Source organism: Rhincodon typus, chromosome 15 (genome assembly GCF_021869965.1).
Source record: "Rhincodon typus isolate 14 chromosome 15, sRhiTyp1.1, whole genome shotgun sequence".
Taxonomy (NCBI): Eukaryota; Metazoa; Chordata; class Chondrichthyes; order Orectolobiformes; family Rhincodontidae; genus Rhincodon; species Rhincodon typus.
This window is the reverse complement of record NC_063346.1, coordinates 3190698-3210607: the sequence shown is the minus strand read 5'-3', so window position 1 is coordinate 3210607 and position 19910 is coordinate 3190698. Positions and strand designations below refer to the sequence as shown.

The following is a 19910-nucleotide window of genomic DNA, read 5'->3' as shown; positions in this document are numbered from 1 at the left end:
GGTGTTACAGTTTATCCCTTGTGCACATGAATATTTTAGTATCAAATTTCTGCTGTCTGCAACTATGGCTTGACTTTATGTGTACAGAAAAGTTTTTTCCTTTTAAAATTGTAAATGTTGTAATTTAAATTGCAAATTGTAGATTATGATTGTTGATTATAAATTGCTGTCCACATGCTGTTTTCAAACATAATGTCAGGGATAATTTATTTTTAAAAACAAATCTCTTCATTGTGCATAGTCTAATGAACTGTTGGGTTTATGCCAGTTTAAATAAAGAGCTATACAGTGATGTTCTGCCATCGTAGGGGCATATTTCCTGAGAACATCACAAATAACAAAATCTCAAGCAGTATGACAGTCTGTGGTACAGGTTGCAGCCAAACAAAATTTTAGTACGTAAAACACCCACGGTAAGCTAAAATTCATTTAAAACAATTTGCTTACAGCCTATGAAGATTTTCCAGTGGAGAAATAGTGCTCATTGACAAAGAAAATAGAAAACGCATGACAGTGATCTTTTCATAAAAGGTGAAGTTAGTGCATCACAGATAACTACACTGTACAACATTGTGGGCTCATGTGCAGAGCATAAATCACAGGCCCAGAAATACAGAATGACCAATTAAAATGTCTGCACATAAGGTCCATTTCAAGGCTTTCAACATCTTTGTTTCATTTTTATGGCCATTTTTCCATCGTATGATCTATGTGCAAAATGAAAATTGTGGGTGACTGAATTCTGGAATGGGGTACATGTGAATAGTAGGAGTTTAACAGATGAGACTAATTCAATGTTCTCTTCACAGATGTCAACTTATTTTTGACTGATAATGCACATGAGGCACCTTGAGGCATTTTATTATGCTGAAGGGACCAGATACCAGGATGCTACCTGGGATGGGGGACTCAGGTATGTGGGAGAGATTGTGGAATTTGGGATTGTTCTGCTTGTGACAGAGAAGGTTAAAGGAAGATCTGGCAAAGGGATTCAAATGCATGAAAGATTTGATGGAGCATATTAAAGGGAACTGTTTGCAGTGGCAGAAGACCAGTAATCACTGGGCACAGACTTGCAAAGGAAAAGAAACAGAGGTGACACAAAGGAAAAACAAAATAGCCAGAAAGAATGATGGAAGCAGAATCAATAACATCTTTTTAAAGCAAATCAGCTATATATGTGGAAAGTTTGGGGCAGTGAGAAGCAGGGGAATAGGACTGATCAGACAACACTTTCAAATATTGAGCACTGGAATGATGAGCTGAATGGTTTCCTTCCATCCTGTGTGATGCTATAATTCTATAAAACGAACTGTCATTGTTATTGGAACTTTCATTTTTTCTGATTTGTTACAGAAATTGCACTTTTTAGATTTTTAAGAGATCCAGACAAAGTCTCTGTTCAACATCGACTATTGAGAATAAATCATGAGCTGTTTCTATTAGTCATGAGCTCTAAAAACTGTAGAATGCTGACAAACCTAATTCAACACATGCAGTGCTTATTCTTTACCACCAGATGTCAATTCTCAGACTTTTAATTGAAAGTACCAACTATTCAGCAGTTTCATAGTAAAGGAGCAGGTAAAGTATGTGCTGCCAGGCTGACATTATACCCTCCATTTTCACTCTTTTTTGGGGGCACCTGCTCTTTATCCAGCCAAGATCTGCCTTCACACCAATTCAGTGCCCAGCATATACACGTTACAAACCACACATTAGATTACAAAAATTTTTACTTGCCTGTAAAGATGATTCAATCGCTTTAGGGTTCAGGTGGAAGCCAGCCTTCATCGCATACTCACAATGACCCAAGCTTTCCAAAGCAACTTTGTAAGCCTAAAAAGACAATCAGAAAAGTTAGCATATATTGATCTAAACCTTCAATGAAACAGCAAAGTTAATGTGAACGATACATTAATGTAACATACCGCACAGAAACAGCCCAACAAGTTTATCTTGGTGCATCTGTCACATAAGTCTTCCCTGTTCATACGTTTGGGTGTCATCAGCACTGCCAACATTTATTACCCTTGATATCACGGTAGTAAGCTGCATTCTTGCACTGGTGCAGTTCATGGGGTGTAGGTACACCCTCAGTGCTTACAGCATTTGATCCAGTGACAATAAGGAAACCAAATATAGCAGCATAAACAGTGGGAGCTGTTTCACAAATACTTATATCTAAAATAAAAGACCAATACAGAAGGCCTTTGAAATCATCATCTCAAGTTGCACCCAGCAACACGCCTAGCGCTATACAGCCGAGAACATTCCATCCAGACACTATCCAAGTTTGCAACCAGAAAATCTGTAATACCATTTTCCACATCACACATGAAGCATGAAAATGATTTAACAGTGTCAGGAGCCTGTTTAAAAAGAACAGCCAGTAAAATGCTACTGTTTGGAGAGTTACTTATTTTGTAAATGGCTTGCTCAAAGCAACATTAAGTATCCTGATCCATGCCTTCCATACATCTAATTATCTTTTTTTTTTAAATAGACTACATGAGTTTTCAGAGACTTGACAATGTTATGCAGACATGGGCAAATCTCCTAGCCAGAGTTGAAGTTAGGAAAAAGTTGTTTTTCTCAACTAAAAAAAAATTCAGATCTGAATCTTCCACTGATGAATGAAGCAAATACATTAAATATCAAATCCTCTCAAATTTGGACTTTGAATAAATTATCATATGAGAATGCTGCTACACATACCTACGATCAGCTCCAAGTCACAGCTCATACTGTCAGATCCTACAACACCTTCAATTCAAAATGATTCACAACATTGTTGTCAAAAGAATTTTGAAGACTGTTGAGTGCCTTTTGTGATTATGCACATTGTGGTCATGGTGCACTGGTGGTGGAGGATGTGCATGTTTATCGTACACCAATACTTCAGTGTTACAATTCTGGTTTTACGGAGTTACTCACTTGCAAAGCACTGTCAATCTTCATATTTAAATCTTTCAGCTGATGCTCAGGAATCGTGGTGGTTTGAGAACAGAACAGCTGCTGTACTTCAATACCAGCCAGGCATCCATCACCTCCTTTCTCACGAAGCCGAGAAGTCGCCTTTCAAAAATAAAAGCAAACATCATTACAATTTAAAATTAAAACAGAAAACTTGGAATCACTAGTAGGTCATGCAGCACCTGCAGAAAGAAACAAACAGAGTTAACATTTCAGTTCGATAATACTTCATCAGAACTCCACCCTGTTTTTACTTAAAATTTCCAGCAACTGCTGTATTTTGCTGTATTAGTATCGATACAATTAGCTTTCTTGAACAGAGAGCAATTCCACTCTTCGATAAATAGGAAAAGAGGTCATGCACCCCCTCAAATCTGTTTCACTTTTCAATCAGATAACGGCTAAAAGAAAATGTCTTTCATTTATATGGCATCGATCTCAATTTCAGGAAGTGCTTTACAGACAATGAAATATTTTTAAAGTGCAGTTACTGATGTTGGAAACACAACAGCAAATTTACACACTACAAGCTTTCAAAAAGACAATAGCCAGTCATAGTGATACTGATTCAGGACAAATACTGGCCAGGACATTGGGCAGAATAATCCTGCTCACTTCATACTTAAAACAGAATTACAGTTGGAGTGCATCCACAGGTGGCCTGTTTTATGCTCCTGTGAATTTGCAAGTTCTGCTAATATTAGTTTCCAATATTGTTATGTGCTATATCTCATTTTCTATCCTCAAATTTTATGTATAGTGTCTTTATTGCTATTCCGACTCAGCTGTTTTCAAGTTTCGTTATGAGATTCCCATAATTTTCTATTTTAATCACTAATCCTAATTTCCAATTTTGGTTCACGTATTGTCAGCATTAGTGTGTGTTTTGGTTGAAATTCTTTGATCCTTTAACCCCTATGCTTTACAACTTCAGTTTGTTTTTTATTATGATAAATTGCTTAGCCTCTTAACCAATTTGCCTTTCTTGCTTAACTTTGCCTTAACATTGCTTAACTGCATGTGATTTATTGCCCTGTGAAGTTTCTAATTTTGCATTCATGATTTTCCTATTCTTCTTGCCATATTAGTTTAAATTTGAGTACCCAAGCCCTTCCATTGTAGCTTTATTGAATTTTAATGTTACATAAATATTTGTTTAAAATATGATCAGTGATTTGCTGTGGTCTGGAATTCATGAATAGGATGTATCGTGGAGGCAGATTCAACATCTTTCAAAGACAAGTTGAATATAGATGTGGAAGGAAGGGTCACCGGACCCGAAACGTTTCTTCACAAATGCAGCCAGACCTGCTGAGCTTTTCCAGCAACTTTGTTTTTGTGTCATAGATGTGGAAATATTGCAGAGGCCTAAAGCACAATGGGGCAAATGCTCCCTTTGCGTGTAATCTAAGGAACACTTTGTGTACACAGACAACACAATTCACAGCTTGCGGCCAATTAATACACATCAGCTGCTAAGCTACATAGAAATGACCCTGCAGCATGAAATCCTGACTTGGTCAAAATCTTATTCTACTTCATTTTGATGGGTGTTTAAGGAACAATCTGATGGTTTTGTTGAAGTTCTATGGAAAATAGAAAGATTGGTCATTTGTTTGTCTTTTCCTTCTGTTCAGAGTGAATCCATATCCCATATATAGTGCTCTGAGGAAGGGTCACTCAACCCGAAATGTTAACTCTGACTTCTCTCCACAGATGCAGCCAGATCTGCTGAGCTTTTCCAGTAATTTCTGTTTTTGTTATTGGTGGTATTGTTGACAATAAAGAAAGTTATCTAAGATTACAAAGGGATCTTGATCAAACGGGCTGAGGAGTGGTAAGATGGCTTTTAATTTGGATAAATGCGAGGTATTGCATTTTGGTAAAAGAATCAAGGGCAGGGCTTATACAGCTAATGGTAGGACCCTGAGTGGTGTTGTTGAACAAAGAGACCCAGGGGGTTCAGGTACATAGTTCTTCAAAAGTTACATCACAGGGTGATTAAGAAAGCAATTAGCACGCTCGCTTTCATTGCTCAGACCACGGAGTATTCCAGTTGGGAAGTCATGTTGAGGTTGTATGCAATGTTGGTGAGGCCACTTTTGAAGTATTGTGTACAGTTCTGGTCGCCCTGGAAAGGACATTATTAAATTGGAGAGGGTTCAGAAAAGATTCACCATGATGTTGCCAAGTCTGGAGGGTTTGAGTTATAAAGATAGGCTGGGGCTGTTTTTCCATAGGAGTGTAGTAGTTGAGGTTTATAAAATCATGAGGGGCATAGATAAGGTGAATAGCAGAGGTCGTCTCCCTAGGCTGGGAGTTCAAAACTAGGGGGCATAGGTTTAAAGTGAGAGGAGAAAGACTTAAATGGGTCCTGAGGGGCAACATTTTCACACAGATGGTGGTTCGTCCATGGAATGAACTGCCAGAGGAAATGGTAGGTGTAAGTATAGTTACATCATTTAAAAGACATTTGGAAAAGTGCATGATTGGAAAGGTTTAGAGGGATATGGGCCAAACGCATGCAAGTGGCACGACTTTAGTTTAGGAAACTTGGTCGGCATAGACGAGTTGGAGCGAAGGGTCTGTTTCTATGCTGTTTGACTCTATGTCTCTATAACTAACAAAAGTCAGTTTTGAAATTTTCATCTGATTTCCAGCAGCTTTTTGGGAAGCGATCCCAGATCTACACTACTCTTTAGGAGAAGATGTCCTTCCTGTGAAAAGCTTAGCTCTAATTTTGAGATTATGCTCCTTTGTTTGGGATTCCCCCATTAAGGGGAGCAGTTCCTTTCTTTACCTACCCTTTCAAATCTTCTAATAATCTTGAACACCTTCATTATATCTCCTTTTAATTTTCTTTAGTGCAGAACACTTGGGCGGTGCCCCCAACACCCATCCTGTAACCATTCAAAAAGTAAATTTTGCTTAAAACATGATTGACAATGATGTTTGAAGGCATTTCACTGACATTAAGTTTTTATTTCAAGGCCTCAGGCTTTCTCAGTAGCCTGGGTTTTGCAGTTGATACTTTTTAGTGCCAGCACGATTAAAAGGGAGGAGGGTCTCTCTCATATCTAAGCCTGCAACTCTCAGATATCACAGTTCATACAGCCATACTTATGCTGGAAACATCTTGAAACAAAATAATTCCTCGCGATGTAACAGGACATCCAGAGTCTGCCTTTCCCACATGATTTGAAAACAACTGAATAACTTCATAAAAAAATTTCTCATGCAGATCATCAGATTTAATCAAATGTAGCTTTTCACTGCAAAGAAGAATGAATGATTACATCACTTGTTTGTTCTTGTGTGCAGCAGAGAAATTATTGCTTATAGAAAATGTTTGTTTCTTTTTCCTTGCTGCAAGTTTCAAACATGGTTTTGTTGAAGTTGCAACAATATTTGAGTTTATTTGTCAAGCTTGAATCTGAACTTTATATCAAAGCAATTTTCAATTACTCTTTAAAAAAATCTTAACTGCTTTGATCGTCTCCCTGTCCAAGGTCAGGAGTACTTTACTAGGTATTGCACAACGTTAGAATATCTAAACGTAGATCTAAATTGATTTTACAGCACATATAAACAAACAGGTTATTCGCTAGAAATAAGAACATAAGAACTAAAAGCAGGATTAAGCAGTTCAGCCCCTCCAGCCTGCTCCACCATTCAATAAGATAATGATCAAGATCTTCTCTCAGCCTCAACTCCACTTTCCTGCCCACTCTCCATAATGCTTCAACCAATTTCTACTTAAAAATCTGTCTATATCCTCATTAAATGTCCCAGCATTCGCCACACTCTGGGGTAGTGAACACCATAGATTCATGATCCTCTGAAAGAAGTAATTTCTCCTCATCTGTTTTAAATCTGCTACTCCTTATCCTAAAATTATGATCCCTCGTTCTAAATTGCCCCACAAGAGGAAACACCCTTTCTACGTTTACTTTGTCAAACCCTTTAGTATCTTATATACTTCAACTATTCACATTATAAATTAACTATCTAGATGAAAGAACTGAGGGCATTGTTGCCAAGTTTGCAAACGCAACAAAGATAGGAGGGGGGTTAGGTAGTGTTGAGGCAGCAGGGAGGCTGCAGAAGGATTTGGACAGGCCAGGAGAGTGAGCAAAGAAGTGGTAGATGGAATACAACATGGCAAATGTGAAGTTATACATTTTGGTAGGAGGAATAGATGTGCAGACTATTTTCTAAACAGGGAAAGGCTTCAGAAATCTGAAGTGCAAAGGGACTTGGGAGTCCTAGTTCAGGATTCTCTTACTGTTAACCACCAATTGAACCTGCAGGTTAAGAAGGCAAATGTAATGTTGACATTCCTTTCAACAGGGCTAGAATACAAAAGCAAGGGATGTACTGCTGAGGCTGTATAAGCTCTGGTCAGACAACATCTAGTGATGATGATTGTTCTAAGTTTCCTCCCTTTTGATCACCTCTGCATTACCTGTTACTATTGGGATGGTACTAGCATCCTTCACTGTGAAGCTGGAGACAAAATATTGATTCAGTGTCTCTGCCATTTCCAGCTTTAGGCCCCATATCTAAGGAAGAATATGCTGGCATCAGAGGGGATCCAGAGGAGGTTTACAAGAATGATCCTGGGATAAAAGGCTTGTCACGTGAGGAGCGGCTGGCAACTCGAAGTAGAGTTCATTGAATGTATTAGAGATTGCTTCTTGGAGCAATATGTTGGGAAACCAACCAGAAAGCAGGCCACTCTGGATTTGGTATTGTGAAATGATGTGGGATTAATTAATGCTCTCACAGTAAATGACTTGTTAGGGAAGAGTGGTCTTAGCATGCTAGAATTTCAATTTCAGTTTGAGTGTGAGAACTGGAATCACACACAAGAGGTTTGGATTAAACAAAGGCAGGATGACTAAAAATTAGGACAGCTGATAAGCAGCGGCATGTGTTTTGGAAATACTCAATTTCTTCCAACTAAATTACATTCCAAAGAGGATGAAAAATTGTAAGATGGGAGAAACAACAGCCATGACTAAGCAAGGAAATTAAAGTTAACATAAAGATAAAAACTAAGGCAAATCCTATTGCAAAGGTAAGTGACAGATTGGAAGACTGGAAAACTTTTAAAAGTCAACAAAGGATTATAAAAATGTATTATAAATAGCAAAGGTAAATTATAACAGAAAACTAGCACAAAATATAAAACAGACAGCAAAAGCATAAGTATATAAAAGGAAAAATAGTAGCAGGCAACATGGAAATAGCAGTAACGGATACTAATACCATCCCAATAGTAACAGGTAATGCAGAGGTTATAGAAAGGGAGGAAACTTAAAACAATCATCATCACTAGGGAAAACACACTGAACAAACTATTGGGATATGAAGGCAGGCAAGTCCCAAGGCCTGATGCCTATATCCTAAGATCTTACAGGAACTGGCAGCAGTTATAATATTCCCTGGATGCAGAAAGCGTTCCAGTGGTTTGTAAAAATGCAAACATAACAGCTTTATTCAAGAAGGGATGGAGCAGAAATTAAGAAACTGTAAACAAGTTGTCTGTGCAGGTGGTTTCACTGGCGCCTTGCTCTTGTTCCAGTAGTGCTGTCATTGTTTCCCTTGCTAGTGGTATGTCTATTGATGTGAATAGGGCAGTGACATCAAACGATATCATGGTCTCCTCGTCATCTATCCTTATGTCTTTGATGGAGTTGAGGAATTCTTGGGCTGAGTGGATTGAGTGGGGTGAGTTGTTGACTATGTGCCTGAGTCTCCTTTGTAGTTCCTTGGCTAATCTGTGTGATGGAGTGCCTGGTAGGGAGACTATGGGTCCAAGGGGTACTTCCGGCTTGTGTACTTTCGGGAGGACGTAGAATCGGGGTGTGTTAGTTCCTTCGGGTTTCATTCTTAAGAAGTCTGCTTTGTTGATCTGTCCGGTCTGTTTAAGTCTTTTTAGCGTGTAGAGGATTTTGTTGCCTAGTTGCAGTGTCAGGTCAGTTTGTACTGGCCGGTATGTGTTTTCATCAGCGAGCAGTGCCTGTGCCTTGGAGACATAGTCGCCTTTATTCAGTATAACTGTCATGCCCCTTTTGTCTGTTGTCTCAAGGGCAACTAGGGATGAGTAAGAAATGCTGGCCAGCCAGCGATGCCCACATCTCATAAATGAATAGAGAGAAAAAAAACTCAATGAATTGGCCACCACAGCCCTCTGTAGCAATGAATTCCACAGAGTTCATCACCCCTTGGCTGAAGAAATTCCTCCACATCTCAGATCTAAAGGGTAATCCTTTCACCCAGAGGCTGTGCCCCAAATCCTAGTCTCCTGTGCCAGTGGAAACATCTTCTCAATGTCCAGTCTATCTAGGCCTCTCAGTATCCTGTAAGTTGTCCAGATAACTGCTCTGTAAGTTGCCTTGCCAAGTTGTTTAATCCAGTCTGTATGCATATTAAAATCACCAATGATTATTGCTATTCCTTTCTAACAAGCCCAGATTATTTTCTGGTTTATACTGTGTCCTCCTATGGGACTACTGTTTGGGGACCTGCAGATGACTCCCACCAGAGACATTTTTTCCCTTGTTATTATTGATTTCTACCCAGACTGAAAGTGCATCTTGGTCTCCAGTGCCTATATCATTTCTCACTACAGCACTGATCTCTTCCTTTACTAACAAAGTTACTCCAGCTCCTTTTCTTTCCTGCCTATCCTTCTGAAACACTGAGTACCTTTGGATATTCAATTCCTAAACCCGGTCTCCCTGCAACCACATCTCAGTTATCACCATCAAATCATACCCTTTTGTTTCTATTGGCAGTGTTAACTCTTTAATCTTATTCCAAATGTTTCATGCAATTGGATGCAGAGCCTTTAAGTTTGTTCTATTCCCAGATGTCCCTAACATTTTGGATTCCTTGAGTGTCCCTTTCTTTTATTGTCTGATAACAATTAGGCCCAATGTTAACCCACACTCCTACCTTCTCTTTTATCTTTGATTGTCTAATTTTCCATGCAAATGAACACCCTCCCCCATCCCACTCTTTATTTTAAGGCCCTATCCATGGCCGTAGCTATGTGATTTGCCAGGACTCTGGTTCCAGCATGATTCAGGTGGAACCCATTCCAACAAAACAGCCTCTCCTTCCCCAGTATTGGTGCCCATGTCCCACGAATTCAAATCCATTTCTCCCACACCAATATTTGAGCCATGCATTTACCTCTTTAATCTTATTCACCTTGTGCTAAATAGCTTGTGGCAGTAGTAATCCGAAGAATACCACCTTTTTGCTTCTTATTTTAACTTGCCCCTAGCTGCTCATGCTCCTTCAGTAGAGCCTCTTTCTTCGTTGTAGCTATATTATTGACATCTATGTGGACCATAACAACTGGACCTTTCCCCTGTCACTTGAAGTTTCTCTGTAACCTGTGTCAGCTATCCTGAACCCAGGCACCAGGCAGGCGACACAGCCTTCAGGGACTCTCGATCCTGGCCACAGAGAACAGTGTCTATGCCCCTAACTATACTACTCCCGATTACAACTATATTATCTTTTCTCGCCCCAACTTGAATGGCTCCCTATACCATGCTGTTATGGTCAATTTGCTCATCCTCCCTCTAAGTCATTGCTTTTGTCCCCACAGTGAGCAAGAATCTCAAAGCTGTCGGACAAGGGCTGAGGCGCCTGCAACACTATCCTCTAGATTCCTCCAATTGCTTCACTCAAACACATCCTCCTGTCCCTGAGGTCCACTGGCCCATTCAGGGTAGTTAATCTAAGGGTTGTGACTATCTCTTGTAACACAGCATCCACAGGTGCCTCTTTTTTTTTAAAATTGCAAAAGGATCCTTTACTCATAAAAATCTATCTTTATGTACATTTGCAGGTAGTACAGCTTTTCTGTACAATCTTTACATACAAAGAAAACACAAATATTGTAATGTGGCATTCTCTGCAGCTGCAAAACCAAAGACATTTCCAATCATACAGGACATTACTTACAGCATCTAAAGGTCGCAGGATCTCCAAGCAGAAAATGAGACACTGTTCTTCCAGCTTGCGCTGAGCTTCACTGGAGCACTGCAGCAAGCTTGAGACAGAAATGTTTGCCAGGGAACATGGTGGTGTGTTGAAATATCAGGCAACAGGAAGTTCAGGGGCACTTTTGTAGACAGAATGTGGGTGTTCTGCAAAGCGGTTGCCTAATCTGTGCTTCGTCTGCCCAAAGTAGAGGAGACAAGATTGAGTGAAGTGCAGGTAAATCATTGCTTCACCTAGAAGCTGCATCTGGAGCCTTGAATAGTGAGCAGGGAGGAAGTGAATGGGGAGGTATAGCACCTTCTGCAGTTGCAAGGGGAGATATTAGGAGTAGAGAAAGAGTGAACCATGGTGTCCCAGAGGGAACAATCCCTCTGGAAGAATGTCAAGGGAGGAGGGGAGAATATGTCTCTGGTGGTGGCATCCCACTCGAGATGGTAGAAATGGTAGCTAATAATCTTTTGAATGGAATGCTGGTAGGGTGGTAAGGACCAGGAGGATTCAATCACTATTGTGGGAGGGAAGAGAAGCCGTGACGCCAGAAGTGTGGGAGATGGGTTGAGGGCCCTGTCAACCCCGGGGAATTCTCAGTTGAGAAAGAAGGTGGACATTTGGAGGCCCCCTTGTCAGGGCTGGCATCATCAGAGCAGATGCAATGGAGGCGGAAAAACTGAGAGAATGGAAGAGTCTTTCCAGGTAGCAGGATGTGAGGATGTATAGTCAAGATAACTGTGGGAGTTGGTGCATTTGTAATGGATTTCAGTGGCCAGCCTGTCCCCAGAAATGGAAATAGACATGTCAATGAAGGAAAGGGAGGAGTCAGAGATGGAGCAGGTGAAGGTGAAAGCAGTGAAATTGGAAGTGAAATTGGTAAATGTTTTCAATTGCAATGAGAGAGGAAATCAGCACCAATGATGTCATCAATGTACCAGAGGAAGAGTTGTGGGTGGGGCCCCGACTATGATTGGAACCCTACAAAGACACAGACATAACTGAGCCCCATGCAGGTACCCGTGGCCATACCTTTGACCTGAAGCAAGTGAGAGTAGTTAAAGGAGAAGTTAGTCAAAGTGAGGATGAGATGGAGCAGGATGGTAGATGGGGACCATTCAGGCCTTTTTCTAGGAAGGAGTGGACTGCCCTGAGGCCGTCCTGATGTTGTGTAAAGGGATTGAAGAGGAGGTGGCTGGAGCCTGCCAACTGGAAATTTTGAAACAGATTGACTACTGCCAAGAATGCAGTTAGGAGTCAAACACACAGCTGTGGGTCTGGAGTTCTATGTAGGCCAGACCAGGTAAAGTTGGTAGATTTCCTTCTCTGAAGGACATGCGTGAACTAGACGGAATTTTATGACAACTGACAGTGGTCACCGTAGTCTGGCTAATTTCTATTCAGAAAGTTTGTCTCTATTTTGAAAAAGAACTGATAAATGTTAACACTTTGCTTTTGGATACCTATTTGCTGGAGCTTCAGCTTCGTTTGATTAAATTGCATTGACAGAAGGACTATATTGCTGCCTTCAAGTACCAGCCAAATAAGCCAGACAGCTAATGCTTTTCTCACTCCCAGCAGAAGGCTCGGAGGTGACCTGTTAGAGGTCTTTAGATTTTTATGCAGTTTAGATAAGGTACACTTAGAAAGAAATGTTTCCCCTTCAGGCAAAGTGTGAAACATGAGCTTGCAAATATGAAATGGTCATTAGAAGCTAGAAGAACAGCACCTCATTTTCCATTTAGGAATTTTACAGCTTTTTGAACTTAATGTCGAGATCAACAATTTTAAGGCTCGATCACTTTCTCTAATGAACTTCCCCCAACTCCACACACCTTGTCATCACATTGGCTGCTCTCTCAAACTACCCATTGTCAGCTACTAATGGGTCTCCATTATCAGCTATTCATTCTCCCCAGGCTGACCTTTACCCATTCCCTTGTTTGCTCAACTGTTTCCCCCCTCCCTCTCTCCAGGCTCCTTCTCAACCTATTGTTTACTCCACCCCCATCTTTAGCATATATACCAACCTTCTCCCAGCTACAATCAGTTCTGATGAAGCATTAGCTCTGCTTTCTCTCCACAGATGCTGCCAGACCTGCTATGTTTTTCCAGTACTTTTCTTTTGTATTTAATTTTTTAAATGCTTAAGTTATTTCACTTGCCATAATACTAACAGCATTCAGAAAAGGGAATGTAAATGGATTAAGCAACCAAATATGTATAAACTCAAACAAGCTTTTTCACATGGAGGGAATGGCTGAATGATGTAAGGTTAGCCATTTTTGTTTAAAATATTCTCAGCAGTGTGGGTTTGAAGGGAAGGCATATAATTAAGATAAAACAAACAAACATTCACAATGAGTGCAGTATGATTAGGATATCCGGGCAGGAGACATTCCTCTTCCTCACCCATCCATTCCCAAGCAAAGCATTGAGTAATAAAAACCATTACATTATCTGTCCTTGATTTAAAAATAAATCACCAGAATTGAAGCTTGTGATATTTTAAATACATTCGTAAAGTATCATTTTATAATATTATTTTCTTCTCAGAAAAAAGTCATTGCAATCTGGGATAAATGAAACAACGCAAAAGCAGAAACTGTGGACAGAAATGTTCGCCAAAGGAAATCTGCTCAAGTCTACAGGCTTGTCTGAGGAGATAAGCAAATCAGTTCAGACATCTGGCAGCACAAAAAAATCAGCTCAGAACACCTTGAGAACAACACTTGCTATTCGAACAAATGTTACAGCATAGGATGGCAATGCATCTTAAAATACACACACCCCTATGTGCATTTGACAAATGCTTAGCTGAAGCACCAAGACCAAGAAAATGTCATGTTTTGAACACTGGTTTGAAGTTGAGTTATTGGACCCCCGTCAAGAAGTCATGAAAATACCACTTGGTCTCAGTATCCGTTGCATTTTTTTTGAGGGAATGGAGATAGAGGAGGAGGAGGAGGAAATAAGGGGAGACAATGGCCTAGTGATATTATCCAGAGATTCAGGTAATGTTCTGGGGACCTGGGCTTGAATCCTACCATGGCAGATAGTAAAATTTTAATTAAGCAAAAATCTCAAACTAAAGGTCTAATAACGACCACAAACCCTTTTGGGATTGTTTGAAAACCCATCTGGTTCACTAATGTTGTTTAAGGAAGGAAACTGCAATCCCCAACTAGTCTGGCCTACATGTGACTCCAGATCCACAGCACCATGGTTGACTCAAATGCCTTCTGGACAAATGGGGATGGATAAGAAATGCCAGTCTAACCAGCAACAGCCGCATGCCATGTGCTAAAATGTCCAGTTCCCATGGAACATGAATTTATAATGCAGCCAAACAGGTGGAGTCTCAATTTGTAAACCTTTCCAACACATGCCAACAGCTAGCAGTAAGAGCAGAAGAAATTTCTCATCAGCCACATGATGGTAAGAAATTGAGGCCTCTACTATCCACAGCTGCAGCCTAAACATGCATGTATAAACTTATATTGCCACAACAACTCAGACTCAATGGGAGTGGTTGGACAGTTGATCGTTGTGGATCAGATTGGTGTGAACACAGGGTTAGAGTCTGGTTCAGCTGGTGTAGATTCAGAACATTCCTCTTTGGCCGTGGACGTGGTTCAGGCAGAGAACTCAAGTAGAATCACAGATGGACAAATGAGGAAGATTTTAAAATTCATAAGACTTCCGCTAGTAAGACACACATGTATTCAATTATTTATAATGCTGGCGATATTTATACTATTGTGTTCTTTGGAGAAAGTCAACAGGTTACAATGTCGGTAAAGCTTATCAGGGTACGTTCAGTATCTGACTATCCAGAGGTGGGAAAATCTGGGCCAGGGATTGGGTTTTAAAAAAATAAATGACTGAAAGTAGCATTAAGAACATGAACAAAGCAACATCACGGGACAGTGCAGCAGCATTATGAATGCGCGCAAAGCACTCAAATGTACTGCAACAGATATAGAACTCAACAGGAAAGAAGTTATGTTAAATTTGCATTGGATGCCAATCAGAAGCAGTGTGCACTATTGTGGTTTCCATGAAAGGGCATATGACTGGAGAAAGCACAAAAACAAAGTATTTCTGCTTCCATGTAGAGCAGTATTAGAGAAGCAGGGTGATATTGACTTCGACAGTCCATCAGATTCAACATCAAGTTCAGCTATATGAGACCATAACCACTGCGCTTAATATTTTAGGCAGCACAACTGATAACTGCAAATGCTGTTGCCAATAACAGCACCTCAGATTAGAAACTTTAACAAACACTCTTTCACTGGAGGGGCAAGCACAAGACCTCATGGCAACACTCTTCAAGCACTGGCACCCAACAGACTACATCATCGTTCAAGTAAGGGACTGCAAAGTTGTCCACATCATCCGCAGCACACTCGGAGCCATCAACTGCTGGACCAACCAATCCACTTTACCCTTTCCACTAATCTCGCGCCAAACCGGCAGAGACAGAAAAAGCTCTGCTACAGGAGACCCAATGTTGTGAAACTCAAAGATTCTGAAAAGACAGACTGACTCAGGCAGTGCCTCACAGACAAGCTGGTGACCACCAGGCGCCAGAACTGCACAGTGCCCACAGCGCCTGGTACACAGGTGACATTTGTGCACACACTCAGAGGCTAGGCTACAACCATTGTCATCTCATTCACTGTGGCAAATGAGAGTGCTCTACCCTGAGCTCTACAATGGTATGTTATCACTAGCTCAGAGGAAACACAAAATCTCCCTAATCAAATTTGATTTGATTTATTTATTATCACATGTCTTTTGTTACAAAACTAGGGAAAAGTGTGCAATCTCACTACTCTCTGGCTCCATCTTAAAACACAGAAAAATAAACCAAAACATACAGTATAGAGGCAGAAAAATGAAAAAATAAAAGAAAAAATGTTCAACTTTACAATCCTTCTTGTTAACTGCTCCGTCATGGGCCATGGGCCTGGTGACCAGGAACGAGTCCCTTTGCCACAGCGTTGGAACAATAGTTGCCACTCTTCAGCACCATCTTGTGAGTCTTTGCTGGATTTCGCCAATACTGCACCAGCCCAAACCCGATTCCGCTGCCACCATGCGACCACTTCAGGCCCACCTCGCTGATGCAGCTGGGTCTCATACCAGGCCCAAACTCACCTCCACCGGACACAGACGCCACCAATAACCCAAACTCGCTTCCATCTCAGCAGCGAGGAATCTGCGCTAGGACCACCTCAACGATGCAGAAGCCATTGAGAAACTAAACGTGCCTCTGACACCAGCGCCTCAAGTCCCTGCTGCTGGGCCCACTCACTACATCGCCAAAGCTGTTGCGCAACCAAGCTCTTCAAGAAGAGGTAAGTTTAAAAAAAAACAAAAAAAAAGAAACGAAAAGTGGGAGGAGTGGATGGGCTCTGAGCTCAGAAGCCCTACTCCACCGCCATCTTACTGGCACTGCTACTCCAATGCTACATCCTCATCAACAAATGGGAATTGCTTGCCCTAGAACGCACAAACTGGAGAAGAAGCATTCGTGAAGGCAACAACCACTTTAAACATCACCAAGTGGAACATCATTGACCTTGAGGGCCCAAAGATGATTTTCTTCATTCATTCTATTACCACCCAAATTTACACTATCATCACTTTTGCTAATTATTTACTCCTGCTTCCATCCTACTCCAGATGTATCACTTTTGTTCTTTCCTCTCTCCCCCTTTTCATTGCTTTGGACTTGCTTAAAACTGTTACATCTCTAATCTTCTCTTGTTCTGTTGAAATCTCATTGAACTGAAACATAAACAATGCGTCCCTCTCCACAGATGCTGCCTGACCTAATGAATGGTTTCAGCATTCTCTGTTTTAATCTCAACTCAGTCTTGAGTTGGTTCTGATTCAGCTGAGTGAACAGGGGACAAATGGCCTCAGTGTTGCTCAAACAGTGATGGAGCAATTAAAACAGCTAAAATTCAGATCAGCAGCCAATGCTTGGGTGGTTGGGAAAGGTCAATCAGCTCTGACATGTCCTGACTCAAGCCTGCTAACTTTCAGTCAAACTCTAGACTCTCACTCAACACAAGGCTGAGTTCTTGAGGATAGCTATTTTGCAAAATATTAGTTCAACTACTATTGTCACCTTCTGTTGCGATTGTGGAGCAGGGCAAGGAATGAGCGAAATGAGGGTTTGAATGCCTCTGCTGTTTTTAATCTTAAGAAAAGTCAGAATATTCTCAAATTTAAATGGAGAAAAGTTTGAATTGTAATACCTAAGTCCTTAAAAAATCCAAATTGATTTATACATAGCAAATAATATTCTATCAAGAAATTTTACAACACAAGAGAGCAGAGAGAAAGGATCAGCAAAGGATGGTGGGAACACGCCAGATAGACACTCATACCCCACCACATACTGTTATGAGATAACTAGCCTAAGTCAATGGAGAAAACCCATTGAAGGGCTAGTGATATTTACCTTTATCATTCATGAAATGTGGGCATATGAGATGGTAAGACAAACATTTATTGCACACTATTACTTGATCATAAGGTGGGAATGAACTGTTACAGTTGCTATGGTAAGGGTACACCCATAGTACTTATTAAATATGGAGTTGCAGCATTTTAAGTCAATAAGACGTAGGAGCAAAACACCATTACTTAAGACCATTAAATATAGGAGCAAAATTAGAACAGTCAGTCCACTGAGTGTGCTCCACCATCCGATCATGGCTGATATGTTTCTCAACGCCATTTTGCTACCTTCTCCCCATAACCCTTGATCACCTTACTAATCAAGAACCTATCTATCTTTGTCTTAAATATTGTCAATGACTCTGCCTCCACAGTCCTCTACAGCAATGAATTCCCACAGAATTACCACCCCCTGGCTGAAGAAATTCCTCATCTCAGTTCTAAAGGGTCGTCACTTCACCCCGAGGCTGCGCTCCCGTGTCCTAGTCTCTCCAATGAGTGAAAACATCTTCTCGACGGTCACTCCATCCAGGTTTCTCAGCATCCTGTAAGTTTCAATCCGATTTGCCCTTCATCCTTTTTAATTCCATCGAGTACAGACCCAGAGTCCTCAACCGCTCCTCATGACAAGCCCTTCATCCCCGGGATCATTCTTCTAAGTCTCCTCTGGACTCCCTCCGATGCCAGGGCATCTTTCCTTAGAAGAGGGGCCCTAAACTGCTCACAATGTTCCAAACGTGGTCTGCCCAGATACTTATACCACCTCAGCAGTACATCTCTTGTTTTCTAATCCTCTTGAAATGAGTCTCAAGATTGCATTTGTTTTCCTGACTGCCAACTGAACCCACATGTTAACCTTAACAGAATCCTGAACTAGGAGTCCCAAATCCCTTTGCGCTTCAGATTTCTGAAGCCTCTCCCCATTTAGAAAGCGCTTATGCCTCCGTTCTTCTTACCAAAGTGCATAACTTCACACTTTTCCCATTTATATTCCATCGGCCATTTCTTTGCCCACTTGCCCAATATGTTTAAATGCTTTTGCAATCTCCCCGCTTCCTCAACTCCATCTGTGCCTCTACCTAACTTTGTCATCTGCAAACTTAGCAGCAACGCCCTCAGCTGCTTCATCCAGAAGGTTCATGTATAACGTGAATAGTTGTGGTCCCAACACTAACCCCTGCGGAACTGCACTTGTCATCAGCTGCCATCCTCAGAAAAACCCCTTTATCCCTACTCTCTGCCTTCTGCCAGTCAGCCAATCCTCTATCCACGCCAGTTCCTTGCCCCTAATGCCATGGGCTCTTACTTAGCAGCCTCTTCTGCAGCATCTTGTCAAAGGCCTTCTGGAAATCCAAACAGATCACGTTCACTGGCTCTCCTTTGTCAAACCTGCCCCCAGTCCTCAAAGAATTCTACCAGATTTGTTAGGCATGACCTCCTCTTGATGAAGCTGTGCTGACTCAGCCCTATTTTACCATGTACTTCCAAGTACTCCACAATCTTATTCTTAATAATGGACTTTTAAAATCTTAGCAACAACCAAGATCAGGCTAACCAGCCTAAAGTTTCTTGTCTTCTGCCTCCCTCCCTTCTTAAACAGTGGTGTTATATTAGCCATTTTCCAGTCGTTTGCGACACTGCCCGACTCCAGTGATTCCTGAAAGATCACCAACATCTCTACAATATCCTCAGCTGTCTCCTTCAGAACTCTGGGATGTAGTCCATCCTGTCTGGGTGATTTATCTGCCTTCAGACCATTCAGCTTCCCCAGCACCCTCTACTTAGTAATAGCCACTACACTCTGACCCCTGACTCTGCTGAAGTCCTGGTATGCTGCTGGGGTCTTACCCTGTTAAAAATGATGCGAATTATCTATTTAGTTCCTCCACCATTTCTTTGTTCCCAATAGTACTTCTCCAACCTCATTTTTCTCCAGCAGTCCAATGTCCACTTTGCACCTCACCTGCTTTTTTTATATCAAAAAAAATCTGTCAGTTAATTTTCTTTTATATTACTGGCTAACTTACTCCCATATTTCATCTTCTCCTTCTTACTGCATTTTTTTGGTTATCCTCTGCTGATTTTTAAAGGCTTCTGAATCCTTTGAGTTCCAACCAGTCTTCATACATGGTATGTTCTTTTGCTGCTTTTATGCTGTTCCTGATTTCTCTTGGCAGCCATGGTTGCCTCATCCTTCCTTTAATAGGTTTCTTCTTTCTTCAATGAATTCCTGCATTGCCTCCCAAATTACCCCAGAAACTCCAGCATCGCTGCCTCACCATCTTTCCTGCTAGGCTCCCTTTCCAATCAACTCTGGCCATCACCTCTCTCACTTCTTTGTAGTTACGTTACTCAATTATAATACAGTTACATCTGATTCCAGCTTCTCCCTCTCAAAATGCAGGGTCATTTCTATCATATTATGGTCACTGCCCCTTAGG

General features: G+C 41.1%; 1 protein-coding gene across 6 annotated transcripts in view; it reads right to left on the bottom strand.

The window, feature by feature from the left end:
- The window catches only part of garre1 (granule associated Rac and RHOG effector 1), a 200728-nt gene that overhangs the window by 48721 nt on the left and 132097 nt on the right, over positions 1–19910 (bottom strand). For all 6 annotated transcript variants that reach the window (XM_048605757.1, XM_048605759.1, XM_048605760.1 and 3 more), the window contains 2 exons: positions 2938–3078; positions 1744–1839 (listed from right to left, as the gene is read on the bottom strand). In XM_048605757.1, the coding sequence (XP_048461714.1) occupies positions 1744–1839; positions 2938–3078 (237 nt within the window). The remainder of the gene's footprint in view (positions 1–1743; positions 1840–2937; positions 3079–19910) is intronic.